The sequence below is a fragment of the Gallinula chloropus genome (genome assembly GCF_964237585.1).
Source record: "Gallinula chloropus genome assembly, chromosome: 8".
Taxonomy (NCBI): Eukaryota; Metazoa; Chordata; class Aves; order Gruiformes; family Rallidae; genus Gallinula; species Gallinula chloropus.
Window position 1 is genome coordinate 13,731,742 of NC_140093.1, and position 21,203 is coordinate 13,752,944.

A 21,203-nucleotide genomic window follows, 5' to 3' on the forward strand; every position below is an offset into this window, starting at 1 on the left:
AGATCCCACCCGGGATTTGGGAACATCCCCCCCCATCCCGCTAAGGAGGATGTGAGGGGGGGGACGCGCCGTGGAGCAGGGAGCTGGACCCTCCCCGGGGAGGATGGAGGGGGGGGGTCTTTGCCCAGGGCGTGGGGTTCGGCGGGTGTTGTCCCCACACTCCCCCCATCCCCACCCCCAATCCCCCCCTCCCCGGGGAAGGCGGAGGGGTAAAGTGCATGGCTCGGGGGGTAGGGGGGTGGTGGTGGTGGTGGTGGCGGCGGCCGCAGAGGCCCCCCCCCCGGGCCGGGCCGGGGCGGGGGGGGGGCCACGGGCACGGCCTCCCCCTCCGGTCGGCGGCCCAGCCAGCATGCGGGGCCGGGCGGGCTGGGAGCAGGGCTCGGCCTGCGGGTCCTGGCGGCGGGTCCCGGCTTACACCCCCGGCGGCGACTTCTCCGTCATGCCCTTGAGCACCTCGTCTATCCGGTCATCCTCGATCACCACTGCGGGGACAGGCGGGGGATGATGGCGGGGGGGGGGCGCGTTGGCGAGGGGACACCAGCCCAGTCCCTGCCCCCGCCTCCCCGCCCCGGCTCTCGCCCCATTCGCCGCCCCGGGAGGGATACAGATGTGGCACCCCCCCCTCCTCCCCCGCCCCGCAAATGTTGGGGAGCAGGGTGAATGGGTGCGGGAGGGTGAAATGGGGATGGGACGGGGAGGGGGGGGATCGCCCCCCCTGCGCGGCTTGGGTAGGGGCAGCATCCTCCCCCCAACCCCCCACCCCGCAGCCAGCTGGATGGGTGGTTTGGGAAAGGGGGGGGGGACAGGAAAGACCAGGAAGGACCCCCCCCTCCTCTCTGCGGCAGGCGCTGATGAGAGCAACAGGACTGGAATGGGTAATGACCCAGCGAGGGTGGGGGGGGCAACGCCAGCTCGGCGGGGGTGGCAGCCAGACCCCTGTCAGCATCACCCGCTGCGCAGGACACCCCCCCACACCCCCCCCACAGCATCGGCATCACCGCCGGGGGAGCCGGACAGCACCCGTCAGCATAGCAGGGACCCCCACCGACAGCAGCACCGTGGGGGGCTGAACAGCCCCACCGTCAGCATCAACCTCCAGACAGCCCCCGTCAGCATCACCCGCTGAGCCCTCCCCCCCCATCAGCATCACCACTGAGGGGATGGACAGACCCCTATCAACACCACCATCGGGGGGGCCATACAGACACCCCCACACACACATCAACATCACCAGCTGGGCAGATTCCCACTAACATCACCCTCAGGGGTGCTGGACAGAAACACCACCCCCCCAACACCATTACTGGGGTGTGCAGCAACCCCCCCCACTGCCACCCTGGGGACAGATTGGACCCCTCTCTTCCCATTACCAGCATCACCAGGGGAGCACTCCCCCCCACCCATCACTACCGAGGGTACCGAGGGGGAATTGGATCCCCCCATCAGCCCCGGGGGGGTCTGCTAGACCCATCCACCACCACCGTAAGGGGGTCAGGTGGAGCAGGCACCAGCTCATCCCCCCCTCGGGGCTGGGGGGGGGGTCTGTTCCCCCTGCACTTTTGCCCCTGCAATTAAAGGAGGGTGTTTGCCTATGGGGTTCCCCCAAGCAGCTGGGATGGGGGCTGTAGGGAAGGCAGGGGCTGTTCTTGGGGGTCCCCAAGGCATTGGGGAGGATTGATGGTGACAGATTGGGGTTTAGAGGAGGGGGGACATTTATTTGGGTCCAGGTGGAAGCAGGGGCACTACTGATAGGGGTCTCTGCAGCGGGCAGTAGAGCATGGGAGGGGGGCATACACGGAGTCCTAGGGGACAGTAAATGGGGGGGGTGGGGGGATGTTTGTTGATCAGTGTTGCCGGTGGCTGCTGATGGGGGTCTCTGCGGCAGGCAGAGATGTGGAGGGAGGGAGAGCGGTTTATGGGTTTGGGGGGACGGTCCTGGTGATGCTGGGGGGTGCTTGTTTATAGTGGTGAGGAGGGGCAGTCCAAGGGGATGTGGGGGCAATCCCAGTGGTGATGAAGAGCAGTTCCGGGGGGTCCCGGGGGCTTTCGCAGCTGTGCCAGGGGGCAGCCCCAGGGATGCTTGAGGATAGTCCCGGGGGCAGCCCCAGGGATGCTGCAGGGTAGTCCCGGGGGCAGCCCCAGGGATGCTGCGGGGGGTGTGGGGCAGCACTGAGGGGGCCAGCGCTGGCGTCTAGAGCTGGGGACGGGGACGGGGGGGTAAAGACGGGGGGGGCCTGCGGTTCTAGGGCAGCACTGGGGGCTGGTCGCAGAGCTGGGGGTCCCAGGGGTGGCCGCGGTCCCAGGGAACAATGCCGGGGGTGATGTGGGGCAGAAGCGGAGATTCTGGGGATGCCGGGGGCAGAGCCGGGGATGCTGGGGGGCAGAGCTGGGGATGCTGGGGGGCAGTGCCGGCGGTGCCAGGGCACAGCACCGGGGATGCAAGGCAGAGCCGGCAGTCTCGGGGATGCTGTGGGGCGATGCCGATGGTGCCGGGGGTGTACTGGCCAGTGCCGGGAAACCGGGGAGGCAGGGGCAGAATCAAGGGTCCCGAGGGCGATGTGGGGCGGCGCTGGGGATGCGAGGGCCGGTGCCGGGGATGCCGGGGAGCAGCGGCGGGGCAGATCCGGGGGTCCCGGGGCAAAGCTGGGGATGGAAAAGCAGATCCGGGGGTCCCGGGGATGCCGTGGGGCAGCGCCGGGGATGCAGCGACAGATCTAGGGGTCCCAGGGATGCCGTGGGGCAGCGCCGGGGATGCAGGGACAGATCCGGGGGTCCCGGGGATGCCGTGGGGCAGCGCCGGGGATACAGGGACAGATCCGGGGGTCCCGGGGATGCCGTGGGGCAGCGCCGGAGACGCGAGAACCAGCGCCGGGGATGCCGGGGATGCCGCAAGGGCAGATGCGGGGGGTCCCGGGGATGCCGCGGGGCAGCGCCGGGGATGCCGTGGGGCTGAGGCGGGGGTCGGGGGGGGACAGAAGCGGGGGGGTTGGGGGGGTGGGGTGGTGTCGGGCGGTACCTCTCTTGGCGCGGCCGATCTGTCCCAGCTTGGGGGGCCGCTTGCCCTGGTTGCCCCCGAAGAAGGCGTTGGTGTCCTGGAGGCGGCAGCTGAAGGGCAGCTCCCCTGCCTCGGGCTCGGCGCCGTAGCGGCCCACCTTGTCCTCGCCGTAGGGCAGCACCTGCGACATGGCGGGGCCGAGCGGGCCGAGCCGCGCCGCGCCGAGCCGGGAGCCGGTCTGCGGCGGCGGCGGCGGCGGCGGGGAGGAAACCCGGGCGGAAGGATGAAGTCATGCATCCGGGGGGAGCGGGGACCCCCCCGGCGGGGGGCGGCTCCGGAGCGCCGCGGCCCGGCCCGGCACGGACGGGACAGGGACAGGGTCCCCTGCGGCTGGGTGCCCGGCGCCCACCCGCTTGGGATGGGAGGGGGGACCCGGGGGAGATCCCCCCGCCCCAGCCCCGGCCCCATCGCTGGCTGGTCCCCTCGGTACTTCCTTGCCGGGGTGGTCTCCCCCGCTCGGGGGTGCCCCCAAACACGGAGTACCCCTGTGGAGCGCGCAGCCCTTGGCGCAGCCATGTACCCCCACATCAGGCAGCTGAGGACCACCGGGCACAGCCAAGCCCTCCCCCAGCACGCCAAGGTGATGCCAAACAGCCCCACCAACACCCTGTGCCGACCCCCCAGACCACTCTGAACACCCCCAAAACGGTTCCCAATCCCCTGCAGCCCCGCCAGGCTCAAGCCCCCCAGCTCTCCCAGACCAGCTTCTCCGCTGGGTCTCCCCAGCCAGGCTGCCCCCAGCCTTCCACCTGTGCCCCTTGCCCAAAACTCACCCAGGCACCCCCTCCCACAGCCCCCCACCACTCTCAGGGCCCCAACCCCATCAGTCCCCTTGGCCCTTCATGTGTGGATCCCAGCACACACATGTGCATGTGTATGGACACACATGCCGGTTTGCAGGGCGGCAGGGGCACACGGGGTGATTCTGCAGATGCCCATGAACGTGGTCTCATACGGACCGTGCTCCAGGATGTCCCTTGCCCCATGGATCTGCCCTTCCCTGGGGCTTTCTGCGGATGAGGGGAAAGTGGAGCCATTCCTCACGGGACCTGCCATGGGTCAGCAAAGAGACACCTACAAGAGAGCCCCAATGTCCCCACCAGAGCCCCATTTGTGTCCCCTCTACACACCCCTGTCCCAGACCCACCCTTGATGTCTCCTCCTGCATTTCAGCTGCCAGGGCAGCAATTGCAATAATTGGCACCCATAGCCTTGAGTGACCTCACCTGGGACCCCCATTCCCAATCACCTGGTGCTGGGGGGTCTATTTAAGCTCAGACTGGGCCTGCTGCTCCTTGCTTGGGGATCTGGCTGGCCCATGGATGAGGATGGTTGCTCTAGTACTACCACAGGTTAGTTGGAGAGGGGCAGCCTGCCATGGGGCAGCTCTGTTCCCACTGCCTCCTCCTATCCAGACCCCCTTGCTCGTGTGGGTGTGTTGGGCTGTGACATGTGTGAGTCCTATGAGAATTTCTGGAGGCAGCAAGAGTGGGGTTTTACAGGCAGCCCCGTGGTCCATCTTTCCATGCCAGCATCTCTGTAGCCTGAGATCCTGTTGAAAGGTGCTGCAGAACGTCAGCCTGGCTGGTCGGTGGGAGAGGGCAGGTACTTCTATTTTGGGAAAGGCTCAGCCATGCCTCTCCCTTTGTGCTGGGCTCTGCGGAACATGGGGCTCCGCTATCCCCTCCCAGAGCAGAGATGGGGACGGACAGGGCACGGATGCCTGGTCTTCTGCCTTTGCTGAGGAACCAGCTTGAACTTTTTCATGTGACGGCTTCCGCTCCCGCACAAAAAGCGCCTGGGAAAATAGGCGAGAGGCCCACGCTGAGATGTGGCCTGCTTTCCCCACCGCCCGGCCCACGTGCCGCTGCCCGTGGGCAGGGACAGGCAGGCCGTGGCACGCACAGGGCCGGGGGGGAGCGAGAAGAGGAGCAGATGGGCTGTGTGGGATGTGAGGGGGGCCGGTGCTGCGCTGCGGGAGGGTTCCCAGCCCCACGGGCTCTAGGGAAGAGGCTGGAGAAGGGTCACCCTGGGAATGGCCCTGCTTATCCCACACCTGTATCCGTACAGCGCCTTGCCCCTGGAGTCGCTGCTTAGTTTGGCTGTGGTTTGGGGGGGGAGACATCTGGGGCTGGTGAGGGTTTTGGGGTGCGGAAGGGACCCTCTGGCCAGGCAAGAGGAGAACTGGATTTGCGCTGGCACAGCAGGCTGTAGGTGGGACAGGACAGTGCTGTGCCTCTGGGCACTGCATCTCCTTGGGATGTCTCTGGTTTCCCAAGGGTGCTGCAGGGCATGAATCCCCAGGGAAAGGAGGTAACAGGGACCTGAATGTGGGTGGGTGAGCAGGGCGATGCAGGAGAGACCCTCAGCCCCCGCCAGTGCATCCCATGGTGAGCCAGACAGAGCTTCTTCCTTCCCCTGGCTCTTATCCCACCTTCCTTATCCGCCTTTTAGCAGCCACGTAATCTGCTTTCTCGCTTCCTTTGCAGCCTTTTGTCCGACACAAAGCCAGCTCCAGCACGAAGAGGAGGGGAGCAGGAAGCAGGTGTCTCCTGCCCTGGCTCCTTAAACTTGGGCTGCAGCCCCTGAGCTGGGGCACCTTGCAGGTGATGCAAAGGCTGGAGGCCAGCCCTGATCCCCCTGGGATGGATATGGGGCTGGGCAGGGGGCACACAGCTGGGCTTCTGGCCGCAGTGGGGCTGGCAATAGAGGTTATGCTGCTTCACCTGGCCTCAAGTGGTGCTCCACGAGCCCACTGTCACCTGTCATGGCCAAGCCCCACATCTGGGTGCTGCCCCGAGCCTTTGGTGGAGGTTTGGGTGCTGGCTCTGGGTGTTTTTGTGGGGGTGAAGGGGTTCTCTGCTTCAGGTGGTTTACAGCAGAGAAACACCCTGTGTGTGTGCAAACAGCTTGTGGTGGGATGTGTCCTGCTCAGGTTCTGCAGGGACTCCCAGGCAGTGACCCAGACTGGTGGTCTGAGAGCATCTGGTGGTCCCCAAGGCCTGGCAGGGATGGGGTCAGTGGCCTGACAGTCCCTGGCTTGATGAAACACGGCTCAGAGGAGGCATGAGGCATCAGCCACCAGACCCAGGGCTTTCTCCAGTGCAGGTTTGGGAACCTGTCAGTGCTGTCACCGAGGGTGGAGAGCACCCAGGGCTGGCCCCGTGGGGCTGGGGTCTGCAGAGGCGTGCCTGGGGGCTGGCTCTGGTGCCTCCATCTGTGCTGCTTCAGCCCTGCCAAGAAACGTGAAATGGCACTTCTGCTCCGTGGCAGCTGCAGCCCGGGGGCCTCACTGAGTGCCAGCTCCCTGCTGTCAGCACAGCTCCTCTCCAAGCCCCCCCCCCGGTCCTGCATGGGGGAACCCGTAAAGGTCACCAGGAAGGTCAGGGATGTCTGCCCCTCGGGTATCATATCACCACCAGCTCGGGTGGCCAAAGGCAGAGCCTGGGTGGGGATCCCACCGTGCCTGCACAGTGCTCGGGCAGCTCCTTTGTACGGGAGTTTTGGGGGAGTGGAGACACACACTGGGGCTGGGTGCGGGTTGTGGGGATGGCCACATGTGCTGATGGTTGTGGTGCCCCTTGTCACTGCAGTGAAGAGATGTTGGGGGACAAGGGATGGGCACCCTGCTCTGCAGGAGTTCTGTGGGGGGAACCCAGGCCAAGCACGGGACAGCGGCTGTGTCTCTGCAGCCAGTGATGGGGAAGGTGAGGCCAAAAAGCCCTCCCTGGAGGGGAAGCACCTTTCCTGGGGAAGAAGGGCTGAAGCCTTCACAGGAGAGCTGGAGCCATCTGGCAGCTTGTCACTAGTGAGATGAGTTTGTCTTTTCTCAGCACACAGCCCAGCTTTGGGAAGAGGGTGATCCTGAGGGGATTCCCAGTGTAAGTTGGGGCAGGTGGAAGGGGGAGGGTGTTGTCCCCATCCCTCACGTGAGCTCCCAGGGGCACAGCTATGGTCCCAGCGATGCCATGACTGCATCTGAGCAGATGCCCCACCCCCAAGCACACTGCCTGGGGCAGGAGCATCAGAGTGTCCCTTGCCCAGGGCTGGAGTTGAGGGGAATAGGAGAGTGAGGGAGGCTGACCCCATCGGGAGGGTGCACAGCACTGCTGGGGTGTGAGGCTCCATCCTCGTCTGTCACCACATCTCTGGTCACCATGACAACAGACAGGGAGGCAGGTGGGAGTGTGCTGCCAGCCCTGGTGGTGGGGGCCATGGGCTGGCACCCATGGGGACCCGGCAGCAAGGGGGCAGCTGGCAGAATGCATGGGTCCCCCTCTTGGGCCCTGTGAGATGGGGAGGGAGGTTGGGCAGGGCTCAGCCCAGGCACTGTGAGCTCCCTGCTGTCCTGGTCCCAGCCACAACCTCCTGGCAAAGCGGGGGGACACAGATGACAGTGGGGTCGCCTGGGGGCACAGGCGTTGCGGCACGGCCGGGCAGCCTCTGTGCCGGGCGGTTTGGCGTGGTGAGGCTTTGGCTGGCGGTGAGCTGAGTGCTTGGGTTGAGTCACACTGCTGCCCAGAGCAGCGCCAGGCAGGGCTGCTCAGCAGGGTCTGTGTCCCGGGGGTAGCAGAGACCCCAGCGAGGGGTATAGGGTACCCTGTGCCCCACCATGGGGTGTCACTGGGGATGTACCCCCTGCCCTGGGCACCCTCAGCACCTGTGGGGCCGGAGGGGAGTGTGTGGCTGCAGGTCCCTCTCTGTCACCATCCCTGGCTGGCTGCCAGGCCCTGGGGAACAAGGCGAGCAGTCACAGGGAGCACGGGCACCCCCCACCCTCCCCGACCCACGCGCCCACGCGCGCCAGCAGCTCTTGGCACGCAGGGAGTGTGTTCCTGGCAGCCCAGCCTTCTCCCATCTGGTATTTATCGCCTTCCCGAAATCCCTCCTGCTGCGGGGAGGATGCCCAGTTCTGGGGAGGGGAGGAGGGGGGGACACCCAGGCCCCACTGCTCACTCTGCAGCGTGGCAGTCACCGTGCTGGTCTGGGGAAGAGGATGGGCTGGGAGACTGGAGGGGTGGAGAGGAAGGGACCTCCGTGCACCCTAAAAACGCACATGGATCCCAGGAGGTTTCACTGGGTTCTCTGGGGCATCACAGCTGGCTACAGGCCCTGGGCGGGGGGGGTAAGGTGGGCAAGGTCACAGGGGCACTGTCACCCCAGGCAAGCTCCCAGCCTCAAACTGGTCGCAATGGGGGATGCTGCCCCAGAGAGGGGAGGGGCACATCACCCCCACCCCAACGCTGATCTTTGGCTGCCAGTGCTGAAACCTTCTCCCACCTCCCCACCCCCAAATCCTGGGTGCCCCAAAGCCGCAGGAGTCAGGAGAGCCCGTGGGTTGCCTGGGCAACTGCAGCCAGGCAGTGATGGGGAGCGGTCCAGGGGAGCGGTTACCATGGAAACCGGAGGAGCACACTTGCCTTGGCAACAGTCCTGTTCGTCCCCCTCTTTCAGACTGTATACCCCCTGCACCAGGGCCAGGGGTTCTCTGCCCACCCCCTGCTGCTCAATGTGCCCCAGGCTGGCTCCCTCGGGGAGCGCATTGGCCACCAGTGCATCCCCTGACCTCAGAGCGCGAAGGAAGAGGCGAGGCCAAGCTCAGCTCCTTGGCTTTATTGCTCCACACACGGCTGCCAACTACTCCTGGCTGGGAGGAGGCAGGAAAGCTGAGCGTGGTGGGGGCTGGAGGCATGGGCAGGCTCCAGGGTGCCCCAGAGCTGTCCCCCTGCTCCCAAAGGAGAGCAGGGACCCTGCAGGTAGGGATGGAGGGATGCTGGTCCCCTCCCTGGGTGGCACAGCAACCGGTGAAGGTGGGTGTACTTCATCCCTGCCAGCCTCCAGCTGGCCCTGAGCTGTCCAGGCAGTGGCTGTAGGCACATGGATTTCAGGGGGAACACGCAAAGGTGGCACCAAGGTGTGTCACTGTGGGGAGGGGTGGGTCTCTGTCGCCCACCTGGCTTGGGGGCTGAGGCTTCCCCCCCTATCCTCCCCAGGTATAAATCCAAACAAGGGAAAAGTCCTGCATGGCTTTGGGGGAGTCAGGGTTGGAAAAGGGGTGTGGGTCAAACTGCCACTTGCCAGAGATGTCTGGGGCTAGGGATGTGGCTCTTCAACCCAGACATTAAGACCTTTTCCCCCATGTTGGGGGGGGGTGAAGAGGTCCCTCTGGCAGACACAGAAGGGATGAAAAGGCTAGAACTCTCCCTCTCCCACCCTGCCCCTTGCAAAAACAGACAGGGAGGCACACCAGGACCTTCCCTCCTATAGAAAGGGAAGGAATGGTTCAGCTGCATGTGAGAGGAGAGGAGACTTCTGCAGGCTCCAGGCTTGGTTCATGCTGCTCCTCCCTGAGCCCACCCCTCCCCACCCCCCAGCTGCTCTCAAGCCTGGTAGAGTGGCACCACACGGTCAATGGGGCCCCGGCAGATGGGGCAGAGGCGGGCAGGCAAGGCCTGGAAGCAGCGGAAGCAGCAGCAGATGTGGCCGCAGCCCAAGAGGACGCACTCACGGGGCCGCGTCAGGCAGATCACACAGGAGTCCTCAGGCACCCCCTCCCTGTCCTCCTCGCTGTCCGGCCCCTTGTCCTCGCGCTGCTGCTTGGGGCGGGCGCGGCGGTAAGCGCGGCACAGGGCGTGCAGGAGGACGGCCAGGCCCGCGGCGGCGCACAGCGTGGCCAACCCTTTCCAGAGCCCTCTGGCCGACTCCAGCTCCGCCAGCACTGTCTGCCAGTCCCCCAGGCACAAGAAATACTCGCCCCCCTGGGCCGGCGGCTGGAGGTGCAGGGAGCTGTCGGGGTGCAGGACCAGTTCCCCGATACCCGTCAGCCCAGCCCCGACCCGCAGCATCTCCTCCGTCTCCAGGATGCCCTTGGGCTTCTCTCCGCTCAAGTACTGGCCCAGCAGGTCTCGGAAGCCGTGGGCTGGCTGCTGGAACCGCTCGTACACCGTCTCCAGCGGCAGGCAGACTGCTTGGAGCGGGCTCTCCACGCTCACCTGCGTCACTGCCTCGGTGTCTGGTGAGGCCAGCAGGAAGGGGACAGTGTAGACCTGCTCTGAGAGCACCCGCTCGCTCTCGCTCCTGCAAGCAGAGAGCACAGTGCTCTGGGGTCTGGACAAGGCGGTGGAGCTCTGAGCTCCTGGGGCTAAGCCTTTACCTGAGCCGTGCTCTCCCTCTTGAGTGGCCCCAGAGGATGGGATCTGGGCTCACCCAGGCAAGCCCACCCCTGCTGTCCCCTCCCGTCGCTCACCAGCTCCTGGCCAAGCTGTTCCAGATCAGACGATGCTCTTTGAGAAGCAGTTTCTGGATCACACCCTGCAGCCCTTCATGGTAATGGCTTGTCAGCACAGCCTTGGCTGGCAGCACTATGCCTAAGGACAGAAGGATCCATTGTGGCCAAAGGAGGACAGCCCAGTCCCTGTCCCCAGTGTGGAGCCACGAGGTCTCCTTACCTTCCAGTGCAACGTAAGGCAGGCACCTCCCTTCAGCTGCAGACACCAGTGCTGGTAAATCATCATCAACCTGGAGCTTTGGGGCCTCCTGGAAGAGCAGGGACTGAGTGTGAACGCAGGCTGGAAGGAATGGGCTGGCCAGCAAAGGTGGTGTCTCCTGCAAGGCTTTGTGGGGATCTCTGGCAGGATGCGACCTGCTTCATCTTGTGCTTCATGACAGCAGCAGAGGATGCAGCAGGCTGCAGTCACCAGCTCAGCACACACAAATCAAAGGCTCTGGGCTAGAGCGGCACAGGACAGTGAGGAAGGGACAGGGCTACCTGAATGCGTGCCGCCACTCTGGCTTTCTTCCTGTACAGGTAGTAGAAGAGGCCGGAGAAGGCGAGGCTGGAGCCCAGGCACAGCAGCTCCCCGGGAGTGATGGCTGGTGCGTCCATGGTGCCAGGCCCGGGCGTGCAGCAGGCCTGCAAGGTGAGCACACTGGCTGGGGGACGGGGCCGTGCCGGCCCGGCGGGGCAGGGCAGGGGTGTCCCGGCGCTGGGAGCAGCTCAGCTCCGGCACCCACAGGTGCCTCGGCCCGACCCAGCGCCCCTCGCCCAGCCGGGGTCCGGAGTCACCCCTCTTGCCCTGCACCCATGACCCTGCCCGGGCCCTGCGTCCAGACTCCCACCTAGGCCCGGCAGCCCCGCTCCGGGCCCGGCCCCTCCGATCTGTCCCGGCACCGACACCCCGTCCCAGTCCCGCCGCTGTCGCTCACGCCGGCCCGGCGCCCCCCGTGCCCCCACCCTCACCCCCCCTTTCCCGAAGCCGGAGGCGCCCAGGCCCGAACCCCGGACCCGCCGCGCTGCCTGCCGGGAAATGTAGTGCGGCCCCGCGGCACGGCGGTAGGCTGAGCCCTGCTCGGAACTACATCCCCCAGCGTCCCCCGCGCCGAACCGCGGCTCCCGCGGGGCAGTGCGCCTGCCGCTGCCACGACTACAACTCCCAGCGGCCCCTGCGAGCCCCCCGCGGCTGCCGGGGTCCCAGTGTGGGGGCGCAGGGGGGCACCCAGCATGGGGCTGGGGGCGCGGGGTGGGGAGGGGCGGCAGCACGGCCACCGTGACCGTGACTTCGTGCCCACCCCGCCGGTGCTGCCGTTCTCCTCCCGCGCGGCTGCTCCCCCCCCCTCTCCGCCCCTCCCTCGGGGCCCCATCTCCTGCTCCCATCCCTCGGTCCCTCGGGGCGGCCCCTGACCCGCTCCGGTCCCTCGTGTCCCGCTGCGGTCCCACGGCACGGACCGTGTCCCGCTCCGGTCCCACGGGACAGCCCGTGTCCCACACGCCCCCACCCCCCCGCTTTGAATCACCCCCCGACCCGCAAAGGACCCGCAACCGCCGGAGTTAAGTGGAAACTGCTTTTAATCGTTAAATAAACTCAGCGCCAGCCACCCACAGCCGAAGGCACCGGAGCCCCCGCTGCCGCCCGCTGGTCCCAGCAGAGGTGGGTGGGAAGCCAAGCCGGATCGGGAGGGGGCGAGGGACGGGGGGGAGCCGGGTGGCCCCCAGCCTCCATCTCCGGCGGGGGGGGGGGGGGTGCGGGGGGGCTGCCGGCTGTGGTGCTCTCCCTGGGACCCTCTGACCTGCCCGCCCGGGAGGGGGACATAGGCAGTGCTGTGGGGGCTGAGCTGTGCCCGTCAGGGTTGGGGTGCAGAGCTGCGTTTTGGGGGTGCTACGGCTTCTATGCTGGCCGTGCCCGGCCCCGGGCTGTGGATGGGGGCTGCGGCGGGTGCTCGGTTTGTGGCCGTGTGTGCTGGGGAGGCGGGGGGGGGGGGCGGGCAGCGGTGGAGCGAGGCGGCGTGCGGTGTGTGCACTGGGGGGGACCGCGATGGGGGGTGACCCGGGGCGTGGCCCCGCTCTCTGCCCGTGGGCCAGCTCCGGCAGCCGGGGCGGGAGGGGGGGGGGTAGGGGGTGTCTGAGGAGGGGGAAGGGGAACCACACACAGCAAAGCATTGTCCTCTCTGTCCCCAGCACCCTCCCCGTCCCTACCAGACCTCACAGTGCTTGCCGGGGTTCATGGGGGAGCCCAGGGGGCAGCCGAAATGTTCGACAAAGTCCCGGGAGTTGCTGAGGGTGCCGATGACACGGTACTTGTCGGGGCTGTGGGGGTCAGTCACCAGCCCTTCGTGGGAGCTCTCAGGTGTCCGCACGGAGCACCATACCTGCCAGAGTGGGAGCAGCCTTAGGGATGGGGGGCAGGCAGAGCCCCTTGGGTGGGATGGGGGGGGGGGGTGGCTGTGGACTGGTTCCGAGGGGCTGGGGCGGATGGGGAACTCACCGTTCCACTCTGCCCTACCTGTGCAAAGCCCACGAAGAAGAGCTGGTGGTTGGTGAGCCCCAGGGCTGGCAGGCGCTTCTCTTCCCCGTTCTTCTGCAGCCAGGACTTATACGCCTGTGGGAGATGCACCTTGAAGCCCCGCAGAGGCACAGACAGGCACGGAGCTCCGTGTCCCTTCGGGACAGCAGCACTCACGTTGTAGGCTGCCTTCAGCCCACCGTTGTCAGCGATGTTCTCGCCCAGCGTCTGCCGGCCGTTGACCTTCTCGCGGTGGACAGTGTAGCGGCCATACTGCTCTGTCATGCACGCTGTCCGGTTCTTGAAGGCCTCCAGGGATGAGTTCTGCCACCACGGCCGCAGGTTGCCCTCCTTGTCGTATTCCCGCCCTGTGGGACCAAGCAGTGGGGTAGGGTGGGACGGGGGGATGCCAGCCCCTGCAGAACTCCCGCTCTGTGTGTGGTGGGTGCAGTGGGGACAGCCCCAGGGGACACCAGGGGACCTGATGGCTTGGGTCTGTGCCAAGGGGAGATGGTGTCCCCCAGCCCCTGCTCCGGATGATCTCCGGCTGGGGCTCAACCATGCGCTTGGGTCCCCACCATCCCCTGGTGCACCCCTACTGCCCCAAACTGGATTTGTCACCCCAAATTCCCCCATTGACCCCATCTCAGCTCCATGACTGTAGTGAAGGTGCAAAGCAGAGTGGATGCGAGAGGGACCCGTCCCGCGCCCCACGGGGAGGAAGATGAGGAGGGGGCCGGGGCTGCAGACACCGTGTCCTCACCAAGCAGATGGAGCGAAAGCTGCACAGAGAAGCCGGGGGGAGCTATCGGCGGGTGCCACCTGGGGAGACAGGACGATAGAAGGGGGGGCGGCCAGGAGGGCATGAGCACGCATGATGCAATGGATGGCAAAGCAGGACCCCCCCCGTGTGCCCGTGGCACCCCCTTCCCATGCCGAGTGCAGGGGGCAGGCGGGAGGCCGGGGGAGGGGAGGAAGGTGACGGGGACCAGGGCCGGCGCTGCCCGCAGGCTCTCACCTTGGTCGTCAAACGCGTGGGTCAGCTCGTGCCCCATCACCACACCGATGCCACCAAAATTAAGGGCTCTGTGGGGTCATGGGAGAGGGACAGGTAAGTGTGGAGGGATGATGCTAACGCAGCCTGCCTCCAGCCTGGGTACCCAGTGAGACTCTGCTCCAGCTGGCACCCAGCTGGGAATGAGTCCTGCTGGGGACACTGGTGGCTTCAGGAGGACGTGTCAGGCTGTCTTGGCTGCAGGATGTAAAGCCTTGAGGGACCCTCAAGCCCCCCAAGACTTTGCTTCACAACTGTGAGGGGCTCTGTGGGGTGCTGGCCCCGATCCAGCCCATGCCCCCCACCCCCAGGAGATGTCCCCATCCCCGTGCCAAGCTCACTTGGGGTGGTTGCGGGCGTAGAAGGGAGCCTGCAGGATGCCAGCAGGGAAGACGATCCCGTTCTTGGTGGGCAGGTAGTAGGCGTTGACAGTCTGTGGGGTCATGCTCCACCTGGGGCAAGGAGGTGGGGACAGGGGGGTGGGTAGGGATGTGTCCCTTCTCCTTCCTGCCTTGGCACCTTCCTGTGCCACCTCCCACCATGTGCCCCCCTGCCATGCTGCCCTGCCCAGGGCTGGCAGTGCTGCCCCCACCCCGTGACAAAGGGACCCTGTCTGGGGGACAACCCGGAGTCGCCACCAGTAACTGACAATGCAGAGCCACCTGACGCCGGGCCCTGTGCCCCGGTGAACCAGTGCCCCCCAGGCTGTGCTGGGGACAGAGCTGTGACATCCTGCCCTTGTCACATCCTCTGCTCCCCCCACCCTGATACCCTGCCCCTTACTGGTCACGGTTGGGGGGTTTCCGGAGCTGGTCAGCCATCACTTTGGCCGAGAAGTTGTAGAAGTTGAGCATGTTCTGGAAGAAGGAGTCCTCTGAGACCTCGTACTGGCGGAGAAGAGGAAGGATGAGGAGGGCTCCAGCAGGCTGGTTCCCCTCACCCTGGTCAGGATGCGCATGGTACCGGGGTGGCTCTCTGTAATGCCCCATCCCAAATGGGTCCCCCAGAGAGGGACATCACCCCACCATGGGCCCTCCCCAGGGCTTGGTGTGAGTAGGGACCAGATCCCCCCTCCCCACAAGCTGGGTGACTCCCTACCCCATCGTAGACATCGTCCAGCTCCTTGTTGTCCAGGATGAAGTCAGGGAAGCCGATCATGTCATAGATGGCATCCGCCTGCTTGGGGAGAGGCCCCGGCAGTGACAAGGAAGCCGGGGGGGCTTCCCAGAAGGGGGGTGGGGGCATCTCCCACCCGCTGCTCTCCCTAGGGTCACCTTCTCCTTAGCAGCCTGCCGGGTCTTCTCGTCCATCCAGTCCAGCTGGTCCAGGGACACCTCAAAGGCTGCCCGAATCTCACTGATCATCTCCTCAGCCTGGGGAGGGCAGGGAGTGAAGCCCCCGCACCGCCCCTCGGGCAGGGACAGGGTGAGCAGGATGTGACCTCCGCAGGGCCAGGAGTCACGTTTCTCTGCTCCCCGCCTTCCAGCCCTGGAGTGTTGTGGGGAAAGGAGGGGTTCATGCAGACAGGGATGGGGAGGGAATGGGGGCAAAAGTGTCCTCACGATGGCCTTGCTGTCCCGGTCAAAGGTGGCTTTGACGAAAAGGGAGCCCAGGGCGAACCCCAGCGTGTCATCAGTGTTGGAGATGCAGGTTTGCCAGCGGGGCGTGCAGGACTGTGGGAGTGAGATGGGGGTCTGTGAGACCCCCAACCCCCTCCCCATTCCCCTTCCTTTCCCCAGCCTGGCTCTACCCCCTCCCAAAGGGGGACATGCTCAGCAGATAAACCCCATCCCAAAAGATGATCCTTGGGTTGCCTCTGCAGCACCCAGAGCTTGGCATCTCAAGGGCATCCCAAGGGCATCCCAAGGACAAGGGTGGTCCTGGCTGCTTCCAAGCTGGGGACAGAGAGGGCTGGTCCCGGGGCCCCCCATTACCTTCCTGGTGCCATAGAGTGTCTCCAGCAGCCTCTCCTGGGCCGTCTCAAAGCGCTGGTCCAGGCTGGAGGCTGTCTTCTGCACTAGGTTCCAGATCAGGTAGTTGTTCAGGATGCTGCAGGGGCAGAGATGTGCCATGGGCATGGTCCAATGGGAATGTCCCAGCCACCGGTGAGCACAGATCATGCCCCCATCATGGGGGCAGCACTCAGTGGGGCACAGTGCAGGGCTCACAGTTTCCTCACCTCCGGTCGGTGCCGTTGATGAGGTCGGAGACCTGCTGGAGGTAGGTGTCCCCATACACCACCACGGGCTCCGTGTCAGCCAGCTCCAGCGGGGCCAGGGCATAGGACAAGTAATCCAGCCAGTCAACAGCAGGGGCAAGGGCCTGGGGGGAACATGGGGATGCAGCACCTGGGAGCTTGGCACAGCTCTGCCCCATCCTGCCCAGCACGGGAAGATCCCCCCAGGGCAGGGGCTGTGCTCTTCAGAAAGGTCCCAAGGTGCCTCACTACCCCAAATTTCTCCTCTGCCCCAAACCCCTGGACAAATCCCCTTGCATCCCCAGCGGGGTTCCCCAGGCTGCACCACGCTGTGCTCACCTGCAGCTCTGCAATGCTCATCTTGTGGTAGATCTTCTCATCGTCCCGCCGCTCAGCCTGGGGCACGGTGATGTTGGCCAGCTGGGTTTCAAAGTCCAGCACCTGCTGCATCTGCAGGCGGGTGGGCTCGGGAGCCCCCCCCAGCAGTGTGCCCAGCTCCACCATGTAGTCCAGGTACGCTGCCAGGACCTGGTGGGACCCCGAGCCCTGGCTCAGCCCTGGCTGCAGCTCATCCCACCACCCTGGGTAGAGGGGGCAGTCCCGCTGCCAGGGCACTGTGCCACCCTGATAGGCAGCCTGCCTGGCACCCAGCCTCACCCTCTCATTGGCAGTCTTGTTCAGGTAGTAATCCCGTGATGGGAGGAAAAGCCCTGACTGGTCCACCTGGAGAGAGAAAGGGGCAGGATGGGCAGCCCGGTGCCCGGTGGTGGCCCCACGGTGTCTGCCACCCCTCGGTGCCAAGGTGCCAACCTGGATGACGTTACTGTTGGAGCTCTTGGAGTCTGCGCCCACGTACACGGTGAAGAAGGGGGTTGCTCGGTACGTGCCTGACACCATCTTGAGGACCTCCATGAAGCTGGTCTGGTTCCAGGAGCCGGTGATGTTCCACCCCCCAATCTGCTGGCAGATGGACCCAGTACCTCAAGGAGGGAGAGGGTCGGTCCCCGAGGGCTGCCCCCTCCCCAGGAATGTGAAGAGCCAAGCAGGAGACACACCGGGCTTAGGCCCAACAGCTCGGCTCATGTCTGGACGGCCGCCCACCTTGTCGATGAGCTCCATGAGGGGCTGGGAGCCCAGCTCCTCTATCCTCTGCTCTTTGAGGCAGGACAGGTAGTACCGCTGCGTCTTCCGCTCCGCCTCGCTGCTGGAGTTGAAGGTGGCGTTCTCTGCAGGAGGCTGCGGGTCAGCCCTGGGGATGCCGGGGCTCTGCCCGCCTGTGCCCAGGGGTCACCACCCCGGTGGCCATGAATCCCCCAGTGCCTACCTAGGAGGTGCTTCATGATGGCCTGGTTCTGGTCCCAGATGCTGTTGAAGGTGCTCCATTTGGAGCGCCCATTGGGCAGCGGGTTCCTCTTGATCCAGCCCCCGCACGAGTACTGGTAGAAGTCCTGGCACGGGTCTGTCTCTGCATCCAGGGCCTCAAGGATCTTGCTGGCCACCCGGACACAGGCGTCTGTCAGGCATGTGCTGTGAGAGGGATCTGGCAGGGAAGGCATGTCCAGTGCTGTATGTGTGTGCTGGGGGAAACTGAGGCACGGAGCGAGGCCAGGCCCTGCCTGCACCCCTGGGTGGGCAGAACACCCAGAGCAGGAGCCCCAGACTGACCCATCCCTGCCCATCCCACTGTGTCATCCAGCCCTCCCTCCCCCCAGAGTGTGGGGATGCCACCGCTGTCCCGGCAGAGCCGCGGTGCCCCTCCCTACCTCTGCGGTACTGGATGGCCAGGGTGACAACAGCAGCGCTGAGCAGCAGGGCCAAGGAGATGGCGACGGCACAGAGCACCAGCTCCAGCTGGCTACGCGCGGCCAGGCGGCTCAGCAGCGGCCCCGGCCCCTTCCGAAACCCCACCTGGGCAGGAGCAAGACCTGCCATTGCACCACAGAGGCACCAAAACTTGTCGGTCCCCCTTCCCTCCCCTACCACTCCCCAGTGCCTGGCTCAGCTGCATGACAAGGTGGGGACCAGGGCATGCCTCTGCAGGTGCCCAAGGCACCAGCCCTGCAAGCCGGCAGTGGGTGCTGGCAGCCCCCCACTGCCGCAAGGAAGGATGATAGCCCAGGCACACTCTCTGCCGCATTTTGGCTGCCTCCCAGCACATCCCTGGGGACAACCAGGGCTGGCTTTGCTCCTGGCCCCGCTCCTGCTGCCCACCCGGCTGTGGGCAAGGAGGGGTGCCAGGGAGGATGGAGAGGGGCAGGATGAAGGGGCCAGGGCGGACCTCACCTCCACGCTGTCGGGAGAGGCGCTGGCATCCCCCGCTGGCTCGGGCCCCTCGTCGTCCTGCAGCGTGGCACGCTTGTAGTCAGGCATCTGCCGAGGGAGGGAGCAGGCTGGGACAGGGGCACGGGGGCGGCTGCCCCCTGCCCACTGTGCCCTCCAGCTCTTGCTGCAAGGGCTGGTGCCCTCTCAGTGGGTGCACAGGGGGGACTGGGGCAGCCCCTGACCCCCCTTGGTGCTCCTGGACCTCTCCCAGAGGCTGTCTCCAGCCCTGGGTGGCCCTGGGGAGCATGGGGAGAGCTCCAGGCGGGGGGGCTCGTGCCGGAGCATCCCTTTGCATCACCATGGCAGCCGTGGCATCAGCCTCACCGACAGGTGCCACATCGCCACGGAGACGTGGTCCCCGTTGCCAGGCAACCACTGCCTAGTGCTGCTACCTCGCCCCTCCTCCCCCGCCTGGAACTTTCCATGCAGATGTGCACCGGTCCGAAACATCTGGAAGTGCATCCCACCCCATCTTGGTCCTGGAGGTGCCCAGGGCATAAAGTCAAGCATGCAGGGGGGGAAGTGGGCACTACAGGGGGTGTCAGCCGGCAGGGTAGGACCCCCCTCACCCCTGGCCTTGTGGGGCAGCCCTGCGGGGGCTGCATGCACCGGCTGAACAGTGAGGGCTGATGAAGACTCAGCCGAGAGGGATGTGATGGAGCTGAGCCAGCAGCTTGGAGGGTGGGGTGGGAGGGGGAGCTGGAAGAAAAAGCTGGAGGCTTTGGCTGAAGAGAATCAGCAACGTTGCTGGGTGCAAGCCATCCTTAGGCTTCATAGTTAATGCAGGGGTGGGCTGCAGGTCCCCTTCCCATCTGTGCTGCAGACTGAGGTGGATGCCCCCGGGGCTGCCTGCAGGGCTGGTGTTGGGGGCCAGGAAGGATGATGGGCAGGGAGTGCAGCAACGGAGCAAGTGCCCCGTGCCCAGCTCTGCCCACTGCCACACTGCTCAAACAGGGAGGGGGCTTCACCAAGTGCTACTGCAGCAGGAGGGCACAAGTTGGCAGCTGGCAGGAGCCCCCCGCCGCTGTGGGTTCCTGGGAGCTGCTGGCGTTAGGAGGGACGGCTCAGTATCCTGTGGGAGCTCAGCCAGCCTGGCACCCCCACTGCACCACCTCCCCCAACATGCTCCTCTCTCCTCCTGGGTGGTCCTTGTCCTCCCAGGCACCAGTCGGCAGCACCCCTTCCCCAGCACCTCCCGGCACCCTCTAGGCAGGAGCAGGATCTGGTCCTGGGGACCCTCTTGCCCTCTCCGTGGGGCTGAGACCCACGGGGACAGGGCGCCCTATTTCCTCCAGGGGTGCTGCCTTGGGGGGCAGCCTGCGAGCAGCATCCCTATCCCCCAGGTGGGCACCATGCCTCGGTGGAGCGGGGTCTATGGGACCATCTCCGAACCACCTCTGCCCCACCCCAAGCAGGTGTTTGGGGGGAGCCCTTTCTTCCCTTCTCAGCCCCACCGGCGGGAACGGAACCCTCCAGCCCCGCAGTTCCCCCAGTCCCGGCCCCACGCAGCCCCCTGCATCCCCCAGGCTCTCGTCCCGTCCCCACCCCACCCAGGGCTGCCCCATCCCTTCCTCCTGCAGGGTCCCGCAGCTTGAGCTCTCCAGCCGCCGGGCTCTCCTCTGCCTGGACCACCCACCGTCCCCTCTGCCCCCCCAAGCCGGTGTCCCCCGCGCCCCCCTCCTGCCCCACTCCCCGCCCTTTGCCCCCGCCCTGCCCCGCCGCCAGCCCCGGCCCGGTCCGCGCCGCTGCCCCGGGCACTCACGGCGTGTCCGAGCTCCTGGAGGGCCACGTTCATCCTGGCCATCCCAGGCCGCCTCCCACCTAGCTCCGCTCCCCGCCCGGGCCGCGCCGGGCCCCCGCCGCCGCCGCAGCGCCGCCTGCCTCCGCCGCCGCCATGGCCCGCACCGGGCGCCGCGCCGCCACCGGGACCAGGACCGGGACCGGGGCTGGGCAGGGACGGCGCCGCGGCGGAGGGATGGAGCCGCGAAGGGCTGGTACCGGCTGGGCTCGACCCCGCAAGCACAGGGCGGGGATGGCTGGGGCCGGCGCCTCGGGGGCAGCTGGAGCGAGGGCACCGGTGCCCAGCCCGGTCGCACCGCTCCGGTCCACCCAGCCCGGCCCCGCCGCCAAGGTGACCGCCGGGCGCACGGGAGGAGCCCCGCACCGGCTCCCGCACGGGAGCCGCACCCGCGCCGGTATCTGCACCGGCAGCGCCACCGGCACCGGGACGGTGAGAAGCACCGGCACCGGGATGGCGGGGGGAGCCGCACCGGCACCCGCGCCCTGGCCGGTGGGAGAGGCGCCCGCACCGGCACTCGGACCGGCACCCGCACCGACACGGGGAGCAGTGCCCGGGCTCACACCTGGGCACCCGTGATGTGCACCGGCACACGGACACATGGACTGGACTTCAGCAGCCGGGGAGGCACATGGCATCACGGAGCACCGGGTACCGGCACCGTGCCCGCGGGGCGGTAACAGCACAGAGCCGCAGCCCCACATCCTGCTCTGCTTCCCGGCACACGCTGCTGCACCGGCGCACGCCCGGCTGGATGCGCACATACCCTGACACCTCCACCCCCGTGCCCCACGTCACCATCACCCCGAGGTGACCCACAGGCCTGTGTCCCCACGCCCGGCGTGACGCAGCCACATGCGCGCACGTGGGCGCAGCCACCGTCACGGCTGCGGTGCTGAGCGCGGGCGAGGCCGTGACGGTGCGTGCAGCCTCACGCCCCGCTTTCACACCTCCCGACCCCGGGTGCCCGGCACAGGCTGTCACCGCAGGTGACCTCA

General features: G+C 66.5%; 3 protein-coding genes across 4 annotated transcripts; all 3 read right to left on the reverse strand.

The window, feature by feature from the left end:
• CAMK2N2 (calcium/calmodulin dependent protein kinase II inhibitor 2) lies at positions 1-3,237 on the reverse strand. The gene is made up of 2 exons (XM_084267523.1): positions 3,017-3,237; positions 1-482 (listed from the first exon to the last, which is right to left on the reverse strand). Exons 1-2 carry the CDS (start codon positions 3,183-3,185, stop codon positions 412-414), a joined length of 240 nt encoding a protein of 79 aa, XP_084123649.1. The 5' UTR covers positions 3,186-3,237; the 3' UTR covers positions 1-411.
• A 6,192-nt stretch (positions 3,238-9,429) lies between these two features.
• LOC311194592 (mitochondrial ubiquitin ligase activator of nfkb 1-A-like) lies at positions 9,430-11,299 on the reverse strand. 2 transcript variants are annotated; one of them, XM_084267739.1, is made up of 5 exons: positions 11,295-11,299; positions 10,824-10,967; positions 10,504-10,591; positions 10,302-10,422; positions 9,430-10,132 (listed from the first exon to the last, which is right to left on the reverse strand). In XM_084267739.1, the coding sequence occupies exons 2-5, from the start codon at positions 10,938-10,940 to the stop codon at positions 9,436-9,438; spliced, it is 1,023 nt and encodes a 340-aa protein (XP_084123865.1). In that variant the 5' UTR covers positions 10,941-10,967; positions 11,295-11,299; the 3' UTR covers positions 9,430-9,435. The 2 variants fall into 2 exon arrangements, with proteins under 2 accessions (XP_084123865.1, XP_084123864.1); XM_084267738.1 differs by lacking the exon at positions 11,295-11,299 and adding an exon at positions 11,174-11,256.
• A 1,113-nt stretch (positions 11,300-12,412) lies between these two features.
• ECE2 (endothelin converting enzyme 2) lies at positions 12,413-20,211 on the reverse strand (the record flags this gene model as incomplete). The annotated part of the gene is made up of 19 exons (XM_084267503.1): positions 12,413-12,700; positions 12,835-12,930; positions 13,012-13,202; positions 13,853-13,920; positions 14,230-14,340; positions 14,672-14,775; positions 14,987-15,064; positions 15,163-15,261; positions 15,451-15,561; positions 15,823-15,937; positions 16,068-16,210; positions 16,425-16,613; positions 16,743-16,808; positions 16,896-17,042; positions 17,187-17,311; positions 17,410-17,625; positions 17,849-17,993; positions 18,369-18,455; positions 20,170-20,211. The coding sequence occupies 19 exons, from the start codon at positions 20,209-20,211 to the stop codon at positions 12,524-12,526; spliced, it is 2,310 nt and encodes a 769-aa protein (XP_084123629.1). The 3' UTR covers positions 12,413-12,523.
• Between the last annotated feature and the right edge of the window lie 992 nt (positions 20,212-21,203).

Coding starts and splice junctions, on each gene's coding strand:
- CAMK2N2 (XM_084267523.1), bottom strand. CDS start 3,185: ATGTCGCAGGTGCTGCCCTACGGCGAGGACAAGGTGGGCCGCTACGGC. Junction 483..3,016: donor GATCGGCCGCGCCAAGAGAG/GTACCGCCCGAC, acceptor CTGTCCCCGCAG/TGGTGATCGAGGATGACCGG.
- LOC311194592 (XM_084267739.1), bottom strand. CDS start 10,940: ATGGACGCACCAGCCATCACTCCCGGGGAGCTGCTGTGCCTGGGCTCC. Junction 10,592..10,823: donor GAGTGGCGGCACGCATTCAG/GTAGCCCTGTCC, acceptor CTGCTCTTCCAG/GAGGCCCCAAAGCTCCAGGT. Junction 10,423..10,503: donor GCCTTACGTTGCACTGGAAG/GTAAGGAGACCT, acceptor TTCTGTCCTTAG/GCATAGTGCTGCCAGCCAAG.